Source organism: Leopardus geoffroyi, chromosome C1 (genome assembly GCF_018350155.1).
Source record: "Leopardus geoffroyi isolate Oge1 chromosome C1, O.geoffroyi_Oge1_pat1.0, whole genome shotgun sequence".
Classification (NCBI taxonomy): domain Eukaryota; kingdom Metazoa; phylum Chordata; class Mammalia; order Carnivora; family Felidae; genus Leopardus; species Leopardus geoffroyi.
Genome location: NC_059328.1, coordinates 183,324,380 through 183,345,016, shown reverse-complemented (window position 1 = coordinate 183,345,016; position 20,637 = coordinate 183,324,380). Strand labels below are relative to the sequence as shown.

At 35.7% G+C, this 20,637-nt stretch overlaps 1 protein-coding gene across 1 annotated transcript in view; it reads left to right on the top strand.

Moving 5' to 3' along the window:
• Window positions 1-18,453, top strand: part of GTF3C3 (general transcription factor IIIC subunit 3) — a 37,611-nt gene extending 19,158 nt beyond the window's left edge. Inside the window, exons 9-18 of the mRNA XM_045480600.1 lie at window positions 1,752-1,855; window positions 3,188-3,359; window positions 5,403-5,605; window positions 6,165-6,266; window positions 7,349-7,484; window positions 8,863-9,100; window positions 9,710-9,900; window positions 11,962-12,086; window positions 15,515-15,667; window positions 17,499-18,453. Of these exons, the coding sequence (XP_045336556.1) occupies window positions 1,752-1,855; window positions 3,188-3,359; window positions 5,403-5,605; window positions 6,165-6,266; window positions 7,349-7,484; window positions 8,863-9,100; window positions 9,710-9,900; window positions 11,962-12,086; window positions 15,515-15,667; window positions 17,499-17,621 (1,547 nt within the window). The 3' untranslated portion in view covers window positions 17,622-18,453. The remainder of the gene's footprint in view (window positions 1-1,751; window positions 1,856-3,187; window positions 3,360-5,402; window positions 5,606-6,164; window positions 6,267-7,348; window positions 7,485-8,862; window positions 9,101-9,709; window positions 9,901-11,961; window positions 12,087-15,514; window positions 15,668-17,498) is intronic.
• The last annotated feature ends 2,184 nt before the right edge of the window (window positions 18,454-20,637 follow it).

Genomic DNA, 20,637 nt, shown 5'->3' with positions numbered 1-20,637 from the left:
AATACCTACTGCCTTCTTTAGCATTGTCAAATTGCCACTAAAGTGTCTAAATAATTACTCTCAATCTCTGTACTTACCTGATAGAACTGGTAACCGCTTGTGGACCACTATAGGCTTCAGACTTCCCTTTGAGTGGCACTGTCCTATAGCATTATAATATTTGTTTATTTTGAGAGAGAGAGAGAGCACATGCAAGTGGGGAGGGGCAGAGAGAGAGAGACAGACACAGAATCTGAAACAGGCTCCAGGCTCCGAGCTGTCAACACACAGCCCAACACGGGGCTCGAACTCATGAACCATGAGATCATGACCAGAGCCGAAGTCGGACGCTCAACTGACTGAGCCACCCAGACACCCCTGTCCTATAGCATTATAAAGTGACCCTCTTATTTCTATTAAAATATAGTTTATCCAAATTCTACTTTGTCTGATGAGATTGTGACCCCTGCTTTCTTTTTGTTTTCATTTGCCTATTGTATCTTTGGTTTGCCATTTTGTTTTCAACCTTCCTGAGTTATATGATTTCAGGCATGTGTCTTATTTTCAACATAACATTGAGTTTTACTTTGTGATTATTCTTGAAATCAAATTTTTGATTTACACATCTGTACACACTGTATCTTTAATAGGTATGCCATAGCCACTGTCTACAGAAGAAATAGGCTGTGGATATAGTTGTGAGTCAGATTAGTCCTTATCCTCATGGAGCTTATGGTCTAGGTAAATTTAAGTTTTAGGACTCTGTTTGAGGAAAATAAATGTCTTAAGTTGGTTTCCTGTAACAGTTATTATATTGGAGCTTAGAGATAAAAATAATCTCTTAATTAAACTTGTCCAAATCCTTCCAGGATTTCATAGTTTTAGGGAATTCTATAATTTATATGGCAAATTCTATAAAACATGAGTTATTTCATTTTAATATAATTGTAGGTTTTATTCTACCACTTAAGATCAATCTCTGATGTTTCTCTATGCTTCAGTGTTTTTTTTTTTTTTTTTTTTGTTCTGAAATGGAAACTTACTCAGAACTTACTAGACTTTACAAAATACAAAATATTTTAAATGTGGATAAAAATCCCTTTGACTGATTTCTCAGGGCTTTAAAAATTGTTTTACTTTGGGGCACCTGGGTGGCTCAGTTGGTTGAGTGTCCGACTTTGGCTCAGGTCATGATCTCGCAGTTTGTGGGTTTGAGCCCCACATCAGGCTCTGTCTGTGCTGACAGCTCAGAGCCTGGAGCCTGCTTCAGAGTCTCTGTCTCCCCCTCTCTCTGCCCTTCCCCTGCTCAAAAATGAATAAACGTTAAAATTTTTTTAACTGTTTTACCTTAATGAAGTTTTAGAAAATAACACAACATTTAATTTATTCCTTTCTTAGCCTCTTTATCATAAAGACTGAAAAGAGGCTTTTGAATTCAAAAAGAAAGAGTGTATATATTCTTGTTGGTCATTTTTGTCTTTCTCTTTTTTTTTTCTCTGTAGATTTGATAGAAGGTGTGGGAGTTTCTGTAGGTTTCAGATAAGTGGATAAAGTATTAGGAAAAGAACTGGAAGGATAATTGCTACGACAGACCGAAGAGAATATAAAAACCCAGTAATAAAAGTTGGTCCAACTTAGAATTGACTACAGAATCATTTGCTCTGAATGAAGTAAATGAGATCTTATGTAGAAGATATAGAGCTTGCTTCATTTGCCCTACATTCTAAGCTTGCATATAGGAACTGCTTTTTGCCTGTCTTTCTAATCCATAGCTGGTGAAAATGTTACCTGCACTATACCTGATGGTGTTCCAATAGATATCACAGTGAAGTTGATGGTCTGCCTTGTACATCTCAACATTCTTGAACCACTTAATGTAAGTAACATTAAGATCTGCACTTGAGATACTTCAGATAAAATCACATTATTTTCTTTAGATGACAAGTAATTGTAAGTTTACCCTAGATTTCACATTTTTCAGTAACCCAGGAAGTCACCATAAGCATCAAATTATTTGTGTGTGAATATCTTACAAAAGCTGAACTGGGCTTGTAATAATTTGTTTCTCTTTTCTTTTTTTAAGTTTATTTATTTAGTTTGAGAGAGAAGGAGAGAGTGTGCGCATGTGAGCTCAGGAGGGGCAGAAAGAGTTAAGGGACAGAGACAATCCTAAGCAGTCTCTGCAACGTCATTGCAGAGCCCAGTGGGGGGCTCGGACCCACGAACTGTGAAATCATGACCTGAGCCAAAACCAAGAGTTGGATGCTTAACCAACTGAGCCACCCAGGTGCCCCTTGTTTTCCTTTTTAAATGAGAACAATCCAGAGATCAGAATTTGAGATTGGGCTTTTTAGACAGTTGGTAAATTCTGAAAGTTCTTCCCTTTTGCCAGCTTTGGAGTATTTTGTTGAATAAAAAAATTTATTGGGCATCTGCTTTGCAGACCTTAGGATAAGGTATTGAATATAATACACAAACCCTGCCCTCATGGATCTTTTATTCTAATGGGAGTAAATGGATAACAAAATAAATATGCAAAATATAGGATGTTAGTTGGTGGTACATACTCTGGAAAAAATCACACAGTGAAGAACAGAGAATATTGGGAGTAGGAGGGTGGTCAGGAAAGCCCTCTCTGAAAAGGTGACCTTTGAATAATGACAGAAATATCAGCAAACACAGAGGCCCTGAACCTTGGGTATGTTTGTCTTAGCAGAGAAAGAGCACAGCAAGTCAGTGTTATCTTAGCTCCTGCCATGTCTGCTTACACCAGGCCTTCAAAAGTAATGTGTGGCTCAGTCGGTTGAGCATCTGACTTCAGCTCAGGTCATGATCTCACAGTTTGTGAGTTCAAACCCCACGTTGGGCTCTCTGCTGTCAATGCAGAGCCTGCTTCGGATCCTCTGTCCCCCTCTCTCTCTGCCCCTTTCCCACTTATGCTTGATCTCTCTCAAAAATAAATAAACATTAAAAAAAAATACTTTAAAAGTAATATGTTGAATGAGTGATGGTAGTATGAGTTCTTTCTAATAGAGAAATAGAGATTCAGAAATGAATAGAAAAATGGTTTTTTTAAAGCTATTTTCATTAAACCTTGCTCCTTTTCGGCTTGCTTCAAATAACTGATAGACACGTGAAAAGAGAAATATACCTACATGTCCATATTTGTAATGATTGTTTGACTTCAGACTTTTATTTTGGGGTCTAGCCTCTCTTGACAACACTAGTGGAACAGAATCCTGAAGATATGGGAGACCTCTATCTGGATGTTGCTGAAGCTTTTCTGGATGTTGGTGAATATAATTCTGCACTTCCCCTCCTTAGTGCACTAGTCTGCTCTGAAAGATACAACCTCGCAGTAGTTTGGCTTCGGCATGCAGGTAATACTTCTTTGTGGGAGGGAGAAGTTTTAATCATATAAACAGGCAAGAACTTACTTTCCAAAATGGTAATAATTATTTAATATATTAATGTCTTGGTAAAAGTGAAAGTATTTCTAGTTTCAGGGCAGTTTTTTGAATATCAGTTTCTTTTGTCTGCTTGTTTTTTGAGTATAGTTGACACACAGTGTTACATTAGTTTTAGGTGTACAACATAGTGATTCTGCAATCCTATGAATGTTAGTATTTTAAATTGTCACGGTATGCCACTATATGATTTCCCCCACATTAATGCTTTGGAAGAAAGATTTACTTAATGCTACCGGAATGAAGTAGGACTAACCATGTCCCTGGTAAGAATACTTTATACAAGTCATTTACCTGTCTTAACCATAGGCTCTGACTTCTAGTAATAGATTGTCAGACTTGGGGTGCTGTCTAATTTTGAAAGAGTTTTTATGGATTTATATTTAATATTTTATTTTTTGAGAAAAAATTTCATGTATTTTCAGTGTTCTTTGAGCTGCAAATGTATGCTCAAGATTGGGTTTTATGTATCATTTCATTTTATTGTATCTAAATTTATAATAATATGAAATAAATCATTTAAAGTAAAAAAAATAGCTTAAGAAAAACAACTAAATTTCTTAAATGTATGAAATCCAAAAATATTCTAATGGGATTTTGTATTGAATCAACATAAAAGATGCATTAAAAGTTGAATAGTTTTTGTCTAAAATATTACATGATAGCAGAAAGTTCTAATAGTTCTTAAAATATTATATAATGGTAGAAAGTTTTCTATAACTAGAGAAGCATTGATTGACAATTTGGGTTATTTTGAGACCTATCACAATATGAAATTGCTAAGAACACTTAAAGATAACTCTTTACTGTTTGGATGAGTGAACATGAATACAAATGTAATAACCATCATAAAAACATTATTTGTGATATTTGAATTTAAAAGACATGAGCAGGGAGATGGAGTTTTTATTGCTTACTATCAAAGTTTGACCTAAAGATGATACTCGGGAGAGAGTTGAGAAATTTGAGATTTGAGAAAGCAATTGAAAGCGAAAGAACCATTTTAGGAGGTAATTGTAATGAAAAGGGAATGAGATGGAAAAGGCCTAGATTAGTGTTGTCGCTGGAGAGTTCAACTGGTAGGATTTAATGACTGATTGGCATAAAGTTTGAGGAATAGAGCCCAGTAACTTCCCTTCTGAGAACTTACCCTGAGGAAATAATTGAGTGAGATGAGGGCAGGTAGTTTATATTGGGTATCACAAAACTCAGGAGCCTGGCAAATAACGAAAATGAGTGAAGTGGGCAAGTGAAGAGGCGCAGGGCTTGGGGGGAGAACTGGAGAGCCCTCTCCAGAGGATGCTGCTGTTTCTCAGCATAGGCTGATGTGCCATGTGGGAACAGGAGAGTGTTGCCAATTCAGACTTGTCAAAAGAATCCGGTAATTTAAAAAATGGAGGCCATGTATTGTTTTTAACAGCACTGTGGCCTAACAAAACACCTCTGTGGGTTAAATAGGTTTGCCAATTTTTAGACATGGCTTATATACATGAAAATGTTTACTGCATTGCTATGTATTAGAGTATAAATTCAGAAATAACCTAAATATCAGATAATATGGTTAAATAGTTGAATGTTATAACCATTCAAAATGCTAAGGAAGATGTGGGAAATGTTGAAAGTATAATGCTAATAAGTAAATAAAGCAGAACCTCAAAGTGTATGTATGTGCTGATTACATCCTTATAGCAATTTGGATTTAGAGAAATCAATAGATGGATCAATCAGTAGATGGAGATTAGAAGGAATGGCTGTTTTAAAGTATTAGAAATATGCAGACATTTCATTTTTGTTATAATTCTTTAAAGTGGAATATTTTATATTTAATATATTTTATATTAATTTTATATTTAATATAAGAAATATTTAATATTTCTTTAAAGTGGGAAAGTAATTTTGGCAAGCTTACAAATCTGTAGATCATATTTATTATGCTTTATTTTAACATCATCTTAGAATGTTTAAAGGCCTTAGGCTATATGGAACGCGCTGCGGAAAGCTATGGCAAAGTGGTTGATCTGGCCCCCCTTCATTTGGATGCAAGAATTTCACTTTCCACCCTTCAGCAGCAGCTGGGCCGTCCTGAGAAAGCTCTGGAAGCTCTGGAACCAATGTATGATCCAGATACTTTAGCACAGGATGCAAATGCTGCACAGCAGGTAGGCCATGTCATGTGAAAGGAAGTTTTCCTTGGTGGATTGTGTTTTTGAACTTTTTCCTCCGTTAAGGATGTATATACGGTTTGTATCCAAAAGATTTATTTTAGTGTATTAAATTCACTGTTTTTGAAAAGTAATTTTGAATTTAAGTTTCAGCCTCTTGTTAGACACTGTAAGTTATGTGTCTAAAATGTTGGATCTTAAGTTGTGAAAGATCATAAAGCAAATGTTGTTAAGGTTTGGTTTCTAAAACAAAACTCTTCTGGGGCGCCTGGGTGGCTCAGTCGGTTAAGTGTCTGACTTCGGCTTAGGTCATGATCTCACAGTTTGTGAGTTCGAGCCCCATGACAGCTCGGAGCCTGGAGCCTGCTTCAGATTCTGTGTCTCCTTCTCTCTCTCTGTCCCTCCCCCCACTTGTGTTCTGTCTCTGTCTCTCAAAAATAAATAAATGTAAAAAAAAAAAAAAAAAATTAAAAAAAAAAAAACTCTTCCATGCAGACAAAACAACTTACAGCAAAGGAATCTTGTCACATTCATTATCATGTGCTTATTTATTTAGGAACTGAAGTTATTGCTTCATCGTTCTACTCTGTTGTTTTCCCAAGGCAAAACGTATGGTTATGTGGATACCTTACTTACCATGTTAGCCATGCTTTTAAAGGTGGGTAATGGTCTTTCCTTATGTTAGTACTGTTGACTGTTTAAATGTTTAGAATTTGATTTAAACATAGATTATAGCTATTTTATAACTGTTCTACTCTCAAACTTTTGAAAATGAAAGTCAGATATAGACAAAAGACTTAGAGGTTACTGGTATGTATGACCTTTGAACAACATGGGAGTTAGGACCATCAACCCTAACACAGTTGAAATTCGCATATAACTTTTAACTTCCCCAAAACATAACTACTACTAGCCGACTGTTGACTGGAAGCCTTACTGATAACATGAACAGGTGATTAACACATACTTTGTGTGTTAAAGGTATTGTGTACTGTATTCTTAAAATAAAGGAAGCTAGAGAAAAGAAAATGTTGTTAAGAAAATTATAAGGAAGAGAAAATACATTTATAGTACTGTACTATAAAAACCCATGTATAAGTGAACCTGTGCAGTTCAAACCTGTATGGTTCAAGGGTTGACTGTAACTGAAAGTTCTACATGAAAGTGTAAACTTGACTGTAGGTAGAGTAAGTGAAATAAAGTCTTTGCTAGTACAAATTCAGAAAAGTGAGAACCATAGTGTTATCAGTTACTGGCTTTGTAGACAGTACCACGTGCCAAAATTGTTCACTTTGCAAAAATGTTTTCCATGTGTGACATCATTTCCAAGTCTAGCTTTTTTTCAGGGAAGTGGTTATATGTGCATGTACATATGTTATAAGCTAATGTGAATTGCCTTCTTTTAACCTGCTAAGGTAAGCAGTGTGATCTAAATTCCCTTGGGAAGAAAAAAAATAAGTCTGTTCTCTTTTAGGTGTTTAAATACACAGTAATTTGGCCTTTTTTTTTTTTTCCCTACTAAAGAAGATTTCAGGTATACCTGTGGTACTTGTGACCCATAGATTTTCTTTAAAAAATTATATGACTGGAGTGCCTGACGGGCTCATTTGGAGGGGCACAAGACTCTTTATCTTGTGGTTGTGAGTTTGAGCCCCATGTTGGGTATGGAGATTACTTAAAAATAAAATATTAAAAAAAGTATTTGACTAAAAAAATCTCAAATTGTTATTTTAAATTCAGGTAGCAATGAATAGAGCTCAAGTTTGTTTGATATCTAGCTCCAAATCTGGAGAGAGGCATCTCTACCTTATAAAAGTGTCAAGAGACAAAATATCAGACAACAGTGACCAAGAGACCGCAAATTGTGATGCAAAAGGTAATTACTTTCATTTGCTTTATTGCATAAAATGTGACTGAATTCAAAAAATATTCATGAAATAATACCTGATAGTAACTTAATTGAAAATATACCCTTTTCTGGGGTACCTGGGTGGCTCAGTCAGTTGAGTATCTGACTCTTGATTTTGGCTCACGTCATGATTTAGCGTTGTGGGATGGAGCCCACGTCCGGCTCCCCGCTCAGCATAGATCCTACTTAAGATTCTCTTTCCCTCTCACTTCCTTTCTCTCTCTCTCTCTCTCCCTCCCTCTCCCTCCCTCCCTCCCTCCCTTCCTCCCTCTCCCTCCATGTTACATTTGTGTACCAGGATAGGATGAACAAGGTCTCTTTATGTTACATGCATCTTTGTACTTTTTTTTTTTTTTAAGTTTATTTATTTTTTTGGAGAAAGCATGAGTGAGGGAGAGAGCACAAATGAGGGAGAGGCAGAAAGAGGGAAAGAGAGAATTCCAAGCAGTCTCTGCGCTGTCAGCACGGAGCCCAGTGCAGGTTTGAACTCACAAACTGTGAGCTGAAATCAAGAGTCAGATGCTTAACTGACGGAGCTCCCCAGGCATGCCTGTACTCTGATTTTTTCATTCAACATTTTCTCACATATGTTTTCTCATGCTGGTCTCTTCATAGCTATTATCATTAAGGAATGTTTAATACTCCATTGGATAGCAATCCCATAATTTAATTATTCCCTTATTATTTTTTGATATATGGTTGTTTCTGATAATTTTCTTTTATAAATAATACTATGCATTTATCCATATTTTTGACTATTTGTATAGGATATATTTTCAGGAGAATTACTGGGTCAAAGACTAAAAAATTTTTATGGCTTTTGATATTTCTCGAGTTATAAATTTATAAAAAAGGACACTCTTACAGATGAGATTTTGAAGGAAAAGAAATTTTGAGGCAGAGAAAATATTAAGATTATAAAAAGATCAAGAACAATCTAAATCTTGAAGTCCTTTGCTAAGCAAACTTTTGAATTCCTTGTATGCGCAGAATCCTGTATCTGACTTCAGTCATGGAATACTCACTTCTTTTTCTGCCCTGGAGGACCATATATCCTAGCTAGCACTGACAGATACAGATGACATAGCTGGACTTTGTAGAGGACAAACCAGAAGTAAGAATTACCTGGGGTTGTGGATTGTTAGGCAGAGCAGAGGGTTGGTGTTGAAGTAGTGTAAGCAAAAAACTATCCACTTCATCATTGTCTAAAGAGTGTTGGCAAGAATTCAGGCCCATAGGAATGTGTGTATTAAATTTAGCCTTAAAATTGATCATAGGGATTTTTCTAATATTGTTATTTCTGAAAATACAGTGTCCTAACTGATTTTCACTGGTATCATTTTAGCAATATTTGCTGTACTCACAAGTGTCTTGACAAAAGATGACTGGTGGAACCTTCTGTTGAAGGCCATATACTCCTTATGCGACCTATCCCGATTTCAAGAGGCTGAGTTACTTGTGGATTCTTCACTGGAATATTACTCATTTTACGATGACAGGCAAAAACGCAAAGAATTAGAATACTTTGGTCTGTCTGCTGCAATACTGGACAAAAATTTCAGAAAGGCATACAACTATATCAGGTAATTTTCCAATAACTTATTTTAGATTCTTTGAAAGAGGATGTGTATTTACTTTGATTTAGTCTCTCATACTCAAGAATTAATAAATTGTTTTAACTCTCTTGTGGCTTACAGGTAAATTCAAATCATTGATGATTCTCAGAGGCATGCCCTCTCATATATTTAACCTCTTGTACCTCAGTCTCCCCATTTATAAAATGGATATTATAATATTACCTCCTTGTAGGATTATTGTGAGAGTTAAGTGAATTATTATAGATATGGCCTTTTAACAATGTCTGGCACACACTGTTATTAGCTGTTACTCACTATTCATTGTACTGGAGCTGTAATGGGCTGGGGGAGAATAGGTGAAACTTAAACTACTTGATTCTTTTTTTTTGGTTTAAAAGTTTTGTTAAAAAGAACAAACAAGATGTAGAAATACTAACTTAAGTAGCATCTTCTGGGAAAAATCACTGTATGAGTGTTTATGCTTAAATATGTTGCAATAGTCTGCTTTTCATTGTAGGAAAATGTTGCTGCGCTGAATGAAGTATTTCATTCTTAGAATCAGAAGTTTTTCTTTTTACATTATTTTTTACCCTCCCTCTCTGTCTGCAATTTTAGGGTGATGGTAATGGAAAATGTCAATAAACCTCAGCTCTGGAACATTTTCAATCAGGTTACCATGCACTCCCAAGAGGTACGACATCATCGCTTCTGTCTTCGCCTAATGCTGAAAAACCCAGATAATCATGCCCTGTGTGTCTTAAATGGACACAATGCATTTGTATCTGGTAGTTTTAAGCACGCGCTTGGTAAGTGTCCTGTATGTGACTTTGTCAAGTGTGGATGGTATGATGGTTAACAGCTGGGCCTGGAGCAGAAAACTACCTGTGTTTATGGGTTTTTTTTTGTTTGTTTGTTTATTTTTGAGACAGAGAGAGACAGAGCATGAACAGGGGAGGGGCAGAGAGAGAGGGAGACCCAGAACTGGAAGCAGGCTCCAGGCTCTGAGCCATCAGCCCAGAGCCCGACACGGGGCTCGAACTCACGGTCTGTGAGATCATGACCTGAGCTGAAGTCAGACGCTTAACCGACTGAGCCACCCAGGCACCCCTACCTGTGTTTAAATAGCAGCTCCCTCATGGCAAGTTATTCTACCTCCCAATGCTTCAGTTTCTTTATCTCTGAAATGGAGGTAATAATTGGACCTGCCTTACAAATTATTGTGAAAATTAAATGAGTTAATGTAAAGCATTAAAAAAAAAATGCCTGGTACATACAGTAAGTAGCTGTAAGTGTTGGCAGTAATGATAATAATGAATATTAGTATTTATTTTTTTTTTACAAAGCTTTGGTTCAAAAGGCTGAAGTAAGTTTTATAATTCATTCTAAAGGTCAATAATTCTCCTGCTTAGACTTGTTTGTTTTGTAAATAATTTTCATTAATTATGGATGCTTTGCAGGGTGCCTGGGTGCCTCAGTCGATTGAGCATCTGACTCTTGATTTCTGCTCAGGTCATTATCCCAAGGTCATGGGATTGAACTCTGTGTCAGGCCTCTGTGTGGAGCGTGAAGCCTGGTTGAGACTTTCTCTCTCCCTCTGCCCCTCTCCCTGGTTCATGCGGTCTCTGTCTAAAAAAAAAATGTGTGTGTGTGTGTGTGTGTGTGTGTGTGTGTGTGTGTGTGTGTGTGTGTGTATGGATTCTTTGCTACCTGATTTTAATTTGCTATAGTACAAAAATGGATTTAAGATTTGCTGATAGTTTGTTCCTTAAGGAGACAAGTCTTTATACCAAGATTTATTTACATTGTGCTTGCTAATTCTCATTAAACTCAGGGAAAATTAATCACTTGAAATTTTCTATAATAGGGAATCAGAAGCAAATTAGAAAAATACCTGGCCAGATGTTTAAATTTAAAATGAGGCATGTATCTCTTGCTGCCTAAGAGCTAGTGTTGCCCAACTCACTTGACAGTAACCTTGAACATCAGATGTTGAAACTTACTCTGGTGTGTGTGTTTTGGAATTGTTTGTTTAATGGTAAGAAAATATAAAACAGATTTATATTATTTTCCTATATTTAGGACCTTTTGCAGAAGGTAAAAATAGAAAGTGCAAATGGCAGTCCACCATCTGTGCTGCTAAAGAGATTCTGTGGTGCCATGTCTTCTGGCACAGAGCTGGAAAGAATAGAAGTTTTTACCTATGTATGATAAATTATAGATCATCCCTTTATAAAAAATTTTGCTTAAAAATTTGCTTATCAAAAAAATAAAAATTTTGCTTAAATTCCCCTGTCTCATATGGATAAACTTTTGACATGAAGCAGTTACATATGTAAATACATGGAAACAAGGAAAACATGTTTTTCTCAGGAAAAACAAAGTAGTGCTCCATTTGGGAAACAACACCCATAATCCTAAAAAACAAAACAGAGCTATTTTTCTTTTTTCATCTCCATGATCTATCACATTTGAATTTATAACAAAAGAATTCACCAAAGACACATTCCCTTGTTTCTTTTAAAATAGATTTAAGATCTTGAAATAGACTTACGATCACAATTGATAAATTATTTTGGAAGTATTACTCTACATGGAAATGTCTAGCTGTGCCTAAAAGAAGGTTTTAGATGCTCATATTTAATCTGGGTGATCAGGATATATTTATAGGTAAATCCTCCTAATTTTGTTATATTTTATACATTGTTTTAAAATTTCAAATTAATGTGCATCTGATTGATATTTTAAAATGTACACCTTGCATATGTTAAAAATCAGTACTGTTTAGCAATAAAGTATATTTGAATAACTGAAGAAATAGGGAACTATGCTCTTGTCACACCCATCTGACACCACCGTTCTTTTTTCAGGACAATATGTGCAAGCCTTTCGCACCCATCCCCATGAACCTCTCTATAGCCTCTGTATAGGCCTAACGTTTATTCACATGGCCTCTCAGAAGTATGTATTAAGGAGACATGCTCTTACTGTGCAGGTAATTCATTTAGATTTCTCATTACTTGGTTTTATGTTCTTTAAAAATGAATATACTTAATGCTTTTGTTGTCCTGCTTTAGAAGGAATACCTGCTTAGTATACATACGTGTTGGGAGTTCCAACACCTTTCCCTCTGTTTAGCACTCAGCATGGACTCAACATCTAGTGGTGGTGCTCCTGGCTAAGACATATGTAGCCATGTAGAAAGGGTACATAGCCAGATCACAAAGAGGACACAGAAGAGTCTGGAGGCTTCCTTAAGACTTTGGAGCCCCTAAGACCTCCAGTCTTCTAGGTCCTGATGACTGATTTATTGTAAATCAGTTTTAAAAATACATAATATATATATCTAGTAATGTATGAATATGTGACTGTGTTGACTGTTTCTTTACACCACCACCAACAAATTGCTCTTTTAAAGTTTTCATGGTTGTAGTCTTTTTATTTTCTTGTTTACTTTTTTATATAGTTTGTCTTCCCTAATAAGAATGTAAACTCCAAGAGATCAGGGATTCTGTCTGTCTTGTTTACCACTGTATCTTTAGTACTTTTGTGTTGTTTTTATATGTTTGACTCATGTAAAGACATGTTTTTTAAGTAGTTATGGAAGGAAAAAAATGTTGACTTGAATGGAATAGCAGGATTTAGTAAAGGAATTTTTCATGTGGGTTTGGTTTTTAAAGTAAAATGGTTAAAAGAAAGCCTAAATTCAAATGATGATAATTGTTAAAGCTAGGTGTTGGGATTCATTATAATGTTCTCTTTACTTTTGTATGTTTGAAATTTTTCATAGTAAAAAGTAAAACCAAAACCAAAAGACAATTGTGATATTTATCCACCTCTTGCTCTAAGTTTTTTTCTCTCTTAATGGATACTTTTGCTGTTTTAGGTAATGTAGGATTGTTTATAAATTAAATATATAATGAGCACCCACTGTGCTAGGAGTGGGGATATAGTAGTGAATGAGTATACAGGCAGAATTCCTTACCCTCATGAAGCTTATATTCTGGTAAACATTAATAGGAAATTTTTATGGATTGACTCATTACTAAATAGTTAAAATAGGGGTGCCTGGGCTCAGTTGGTTGAGTGACTCTTATTTCAGCTCAGGTCATGATCCCAGGGTTGTGAGATTGAGCCCCACATCAGGCTCCATGCTGACTATGGAGCCTGTTTAAGATTGTTTCTCTTACTCTGCCCTTCTCTCCCACTTATGCTCTCTTTCTGTCTCTAAATAAGTAAATAAAAAAAATAGTTAAAGTATGTAGTTTTTGCCTGGTAGGGAAAAAATTTATGTACTGCACAGTAATTTAGAAGCTAACTTTCAAATCACTGGTATATTTAAACAGCAGTGTTTAATTGGTTGGAGATTGAGATAAAACAAGAAGTGATGGGTATATGGGGGTTTGTTGTCCTCATCTGTCTACTTTTGTGTATGTTAAACATTTTCCATTAAAAAAAGTTTCTAAAAACAAGTTTCATTGTAAATACTGTGATTCTTAAATTGTTTTAATTTCTTGTGAATCTATTTCCTTATGCTACATGATCATAATTAATTTTCCTTTGGAGTAGTTAAAAACAAGCTAATTTCATATGTTTTACTATCTTTCCTACCTTCTTACTATACTGTGAAAGTAAATCTTATAATTCTACCCGTATTTAATATTTTATGTACAGTGTATATTACTTGGACACTTTAGTGAATAATGTGACAAAAATGTTTGAAAGTAACACAGTTAATGTAAAAAGGACTCTTTTATTTCTATTCCATTAAATTTTTTGTTTGTCAAAACTCTTAACGCCTAAGAGATAAAATGGCTGTCTCTATTACCTAGCTTTTAAATCACTAAATATTTGAATAGTATTTCAGTGGTCTCCTAATTTTGTTAAAAATTTCTTAAAATGCAGCAGGTAATTCAAATCCTGTTACTGTATCAGAAGACCTACAAGTTTATTTGGGTTGCAGTAATTCATCTGGGCGTATTATTCTTTCTCAAATTTTTATCTTTAAATTTGTCATCTTAATATAGGAAGATTTGCTATTTCTCTGAGACTAATAGTTTGTCTGCTTTACTTAACAGAACCATGATTTTCAGTGGAGTAGAAGTTATAGTCACCTATAAATATGGGTTATTTTATTATGCAGAAAGTATGAGTTTAGTGAACATAATTATTTTTATTCCTAAAATGCATTAATTCTAAAGAATTCATTAATTTTTATTTTTTTTTTATGAAGAAAAATTTGTGACCATTTATCAGAAAGCAGGTCACCCAGGAAATAGTTGCATTTTGTAGTCTATACTCACAGCTGGAGATTATATTTATTTAATTACTTAACATAGGACACTTGCACTTTTGCAGTCGGTAACTTTCTGCAGCTGGTAACTTGAAGATGCATTAAAGGGGAAAATGAATACAGTAAGAGATGAAGCAGGTGCTTTTTGGACACTGTGACACACGTGGAGCCTGCAGTATTCTATCTGTGTTCTGATATTTTTTCCATAAAGTCTTTGAGTCAGAAGCTTTCAGGGGAAGAATAATCAAGTTTTTTGGGTTAAGAGGTTATTAAGGTCCTGAGAGGTAACTTACAAAAAAGTACCATTGACCCAGAAAGTTTAGGTATGCTTAAGTGAGTTTGTCCCTGAGAAGAAACCTTTCTAAAATTACCATTTTAAGAGCTTAGATTTTATATTTTGCTCAAGCTTTTAGACATCTTGAATCAAGAAGTTTATTGGCCTCAGGGCACCTGGGTGGCTCAGTTGGTTAAACATCTGACTTCAGCTCAGGTCATGATCTTGCAGTGATGGTGCAGAGCCTGCTTGGGATTCTCTCTCTCTCCCTCTCTCTCTCTATGCCCCTCCCCCACTCATGCATGTGTGCTCTCTCACCCTCCCCCCCCAAAAAAAGAAAAAAAAAGTTTATTGGGCTCTAATGTCACAAAAGCCAACTTGGAACCTTAAAAACAATCCTGTGTTCTTAAAGATTATGGATCTTTGACAGTTTTAACATTGGACTTTGTTTTCTGTAAATATTTTTGTCCTTAAAAAAAATAAAGCTTTCCTTTATATCTTCGGAAGAGCTCTAGACTAAATTGTGATATAGCACTATGCCACAGACATATGTTCTTTCAGGATGAGATTGTGTCTCTTTTAGAGAGAGCACAAGCGGGAGGGGCAGTGGGAGAGGGAGAGAGAGAAGCATGCAGGTTCTACGCCCAGTACAGAGCCCTACATAGGACTTGGTCTCATGACCCAGGGATCATGACCTGAGCTGAAATCAAGAGTTGGACACTTAACTGACTAAGCCACCCAGGCGCCCTTTTTTAAATACTTGTATTCTGTACAGAATATACCTGGCACATATAGTTGTTCAAATATATACCGGTCAAATGAGAATAATAATGAATTATCTTTTTCTTTTGGGTAGGGCTTTTCCTTTCTTAATCGATACCTCAGCATACGTGGGCCTTGCCAGGAATCATTCTACAATTTGGGCCGTGGCCTTCACCAGCTGGGGCTGATTCATCTTGCAATCCACTATTATCAGAAGGCCTTGGATCTCCCTCCACTTGTGGTAGAGGTATTGTATGATTTGCTTTAAAAACTGAGGAGTCATTTCATTTCATTTCATCTAGAGAGAAGTGCAGTTAGCTTGTGTTGTGGTCCAGATAGTGAAATAAATTACATATTAGAATGGATTTTTTCCAGGGGCACCTGGGTAGCTCAGTTGGCTAAGCGTCCGACTCTTGATTTTGGCTTGAGTCATGATCTCGTGGTCGTGAGATCAAGCCCTGTGTTGGGCTTTGCACTGACAGTGTGGAGACTGCTTGGTATTCTCTCTCTCTCTCTCTCTCTCTCTCTCTCTCTTTCTTTCTCTCCCTCCCTCCCTCCCTCCCTCTCTCCCTCTCCCTCTCTCTCTGTCCCTCCCCTGCTCATGCATGCACATGCTCACTCTCAAATAAACATTAAAAAAGAAAAAAAAAAAGAATGCATTTTGTCCATATTGAATGTGTTTATTTAGCAACAAGTAGATCTTTGGCATTCTTACCTTATGACCTGATCAGCAGCCATGTGGACACATATGACTTGTGGTGACCATTTCAGTTACCCTAAGGTAGCTGTGGTTATCGGTATGAGCTGGGAGACAGAAAGCCTGAATATTGAGTAATATCGCCATTGTTCATTTCAAAGTTCAAGTGTAACTAACATATTTCTTTATAAAGATGAAAGGCCAGTATGAATTTAGTTTTAAGATACTGTATAGGGTAAAGTGTTGCCAATACTATGACAATCTGTGTTTAAAGTCTAATTCTTATTTTAATTTCTGAAGAATTTATTTTTGAGAGAAAGAGACACAGAGTGAGAGTGGGGGAGGGGCAGAGAGTGAGCGAGACACAGAATCTGAAGTAGGCTTCAGGCTCCAAGCTGTCGGCACAGAGCCCAACGCGGGGCCTGAGCCCACGAACTGTGAGATCATGACCTGAGCCGAAGTCTGACACTTAGCTGACTGAACCACCCAGGCACCCCTAGTTGCTAATATTTTTAAGTTGCATTCGTAATCCTCACATGCCCTCACAACTGTTTTCTATTACCCTTGTCCATTGTTAGTCATTAAACAAATAAATACATATTTTTATAGTTACGCTGATGAAATGCATACACTTTTGTATTTTTTATTTCATAATGCCTTTAAGTATTGCTCCTTAAGCTTTATAGGTATCATTTTTAATTGTTGCAGATATTTTTACAGTTGACTCCAAAATTTTGTATTGGGGAAGATTAGTATAGATCTAACCTACTCCACTGAGTTCATTGCTTTGCTATTAAGTAGAAAAAAAGGTAATAACACCCCTAGGGTAATTATTATTATTAATTTGCTGTATGCCTTCCTAGACTTATTCTTTATATGGCTTTCTATTATATAGTACAGGTATTTCCCATCTGGTCATTTGTGTTATGATTTCTTTTTTAGATGTATAAGTTTTACATTTTTTAATGAAATCGTATTTTTTCCTTTATAGTTTCTACTTTTGCCATTGTACTTAGAAGGGCCTTTCCTACCCAAGATTATATTATTATTCCACTATATATTTTTTTCTTTTATGGTTTCATTTGTTTATTCTTAAATGCTTAATTCATTTGGAATTTTATTCTGCTATGGCTTGTGGATGAGACTTTTTCTTTAACTTATTGGTTAGACATTTAAAATAATTTAATTCTGTAGTTGTTACAGTGATTAACTGAATCAGTATTACCTAGTAAAAATTTAGAACCAAGGTATATATGCCTAGTTTTGTACTTTTTTTTTAGTATCATGAATGTTAAGCTTTTTGAATACTTCTACTTAATGAAACAGTATATATAACTGTTCATAACAGTATATAATTCATTCATGTATTTTTTCCTCCTAGGGTATAGAAGTTGACCAGTTAGACTTACGAAGAGATATTGCCTACAACTTGTCTCTAATTTATCAGAGCAGTGGGAATATTGGAATGGCTCAAAAGCTTTTGTATACCTATTGCTGTATATAAAGTACCTCAGCTGAAAAAGAAGCATTGGTGCTGTGTGTGGACCAATATTTTCTGTCTAAGGGCTAAGTATTAACTAAGTATTAACCTGAAATAGAAATGACAGTTTGAGAATTATCATTGTATTTAATTTTTAATATGTGATAATGATCTTTTGATAGATATGCAAAAGTATCATTCCAAGAGTTTGTACATTGTTCTATCATTTTCTTTTAGCATTTTTAGTAAAATTGTCCCCAAAGGTGAAATGGAGAATGTTAGCCTTTAAGCCAGCTTTGAGCTAAATGTGCTCATTTTTTACTCATACCATTTATTCATCTGTGCATTCATTACTATGTATTAAACACCTATGTACCTTGGAATATAGTAAGACAGATGTGACCTCTCAATACAGTTCTCTAAATACAGAACTTGAGCAATATATTCATTTGAAAGAAATGTTTGCTACATTTCTACCCACATTATCATTGACCTTTCCATTTCTTAGTGCCCTGTTACTATTGCATGGGCAGTTTATCAGGTACATAGAAAAGGATGTTATTGAAGGAAAGACAAGTTGGGATTCTTTCTCATATCAGCACAATTATGTAATTGACTTAGCTCCTAAGAAAATTATTTGAAATGGTTATATAGTAGGAAGACACATAATTGAGTTAATCTTTTACTTTTCACCTCCATGTGTCTTAGTTGTATAGATTGCTGGACGTAATTCAGAACATCCTGTTCCAAGACAAATTAAAAAATGCATTACAAATGTTGGTGGCTTTCTGACAAAAAAAAATGTAGAAAAGAGAGGACCACATTTAATAATATGACCTAGTTTGCATTTCAAGATCACTAGGAATGTAGGAAGATTAGAGAATTCTATGTATGGAGTAAAGTATTGCTGTGATAAAGTTAAAAAAATAGATGAAGGGGCGCCTGGGTGGCGCAATCAGTTGAGCGTCCAACTTCAGCCAGGTCACTATCTCGCGGTCCGTGAGTTTGAGCCCCGTGTCAGGCTCTGGGCTGATGGCTCAGAGCCTGGAGCCTGTTTCCGATTCTGTGTCTCCCTCTCTCTCTGCCCCTCCCCCATTCATGCTCTGTCTCTCTCTGTCCCAAAAATAAATAAACATTGAAAAAAAAAAAATTAAAAAAAAAAAAATAGATGAAAATTTTTTACTTAAATACCTTATGTTCTTGAATCTAAGATAACAATAGTTTTAAGATATACTTTTGGTTTACTAACAGTTTTTGAGAGTTTCTTTTTAGGGGAAAAAATGCTGTAATAAATGTGTGTTTGGATTACATGATGTATTCTAATTGTGAGAGGGAAACACGTATGAGACTTAGGATCAAAGAAATAGTATGAGGGCTTTTTAGGAATTCTTACCACTACAAAGTAGTTGAAAAGCAAAATTTGTATATAATAAGTAAATGTATCATGTATTCTGTGTGTGTGTGTGTATTTAAATGTGTATATAATTTAAATAAATTGTATTTTTATAATTGTTTCACATGCTTATATATCTTATTTCATGCCATTTGCAGGTAAGGATGAAGTTAACTGATAGAGTATAAGTTAGATTTGCATCTTGGAATCTTAGGGAATTGAGTATTCTGTGTTCTGAGTTTTTCTCTTGAATTAAACTCAACTGGCTGTGACTCCAGTTGATCTCCTGAACAGCCTTGGAGGAAATAATAAATCTCTCTAGCAGTCTTCTAAAAAAAAGTTGATATTGCATGAATTTGTTTAGCATTTAAAATCATAGCTACCATTTGCTGAGTGTTTACTATGCTACTCTGTGCCAAGTACAGTGCCGGATACTCTAGATACATGATCTCTGGTCCTCTCAGAGAATCACCTGCAAGGTAGGTGTTATTGTTGGTCTTACTATTATCATCTCCATCTTATAGATGAGAAATTAATAGCATGTTGAAGACCACTAGCAAGCTCCTTGCTCAGAGACCTTCCTTCATGGGAACACAATTCCAGTTCAGAGCTACAACATAAAAATTGGGCATAAATTTATTTTAGAAAGAAAAAGGAGAATGGCAGTTATATTTTCTATCCTCCAGGACTTCAGCTTACTAAAAGCCCCTGCAGTAAACATCTTTGGGGTTCTTTTTAAAAGCTGATACTCACTTTCTTATCTACCATCCTCACTCCAGCCTTGGAATTCTGACAGCCACTTTAATACAATGAGATTGTTTTCTACTGGCCACTGTTGATTCAGCTGGCAGTCTGCTCCTGTACCAAGCTGGGCCAATCGAGTTTCCTCCCTCCTTCTCTGGGAATTTTAGAATTGAGATGAAGTCTTGCTGTAGGGTTGGAACATGAAAGCTATGAGGACATTTTCTGCTTTTCCTGTGGGTCAACCAGCAGTTAACCCCTTATGTTGAGAAAAAAATAGAGCCTATGCATTAAGAGAAGCAGAGTTGAGAGATGGAGAGAATGCTGTGTGTTCCTAAAGATTTTCCAGTTTTCCATTCCCATGCTTTCTGAAATTGAGTTCCAACCCTAGGGTTCTTTCTATAAATATATCCAGTTCTATAATTCCACTTTATACTAGCTGGAGTTCTGTTATTTGCACCAAAAATAGTCCTAACTGATAAGCTATCATTCCTTCTTTGTTTCCATTGAGCATTCATGTGTTCTAGCTATTTTCACAAGAAGGAAGGGCATATAGCAACCAGGGACAATGTCCCAGAGTTATAAGTAGTGTCATGAAGTCTAATCCACAATAAAGAGGCTTTTAAAAATTTTAGGCAAGAACAGTAGGAATGTGTCTATGGTCTGGTGGTGTAAAGTCAACAGTAGGACCATAGAATTGTTCAATTTCTGTGCTTGGGGTAATGAACACTATAAAAGCACAGTACTCAAACAGGATGAGGTAGAAAAGCATGGAAAAGAAGCAGTAAATCCTGAGGCTGTGATGAGAGAGACCTATAAATGTTTCATTTCCAAGTTCATAGTCCCAAATCCAGTTGCTGTTAGGTTATGAAACTGAAAATTATAATTTTGAGGCCTTTTAAAGAA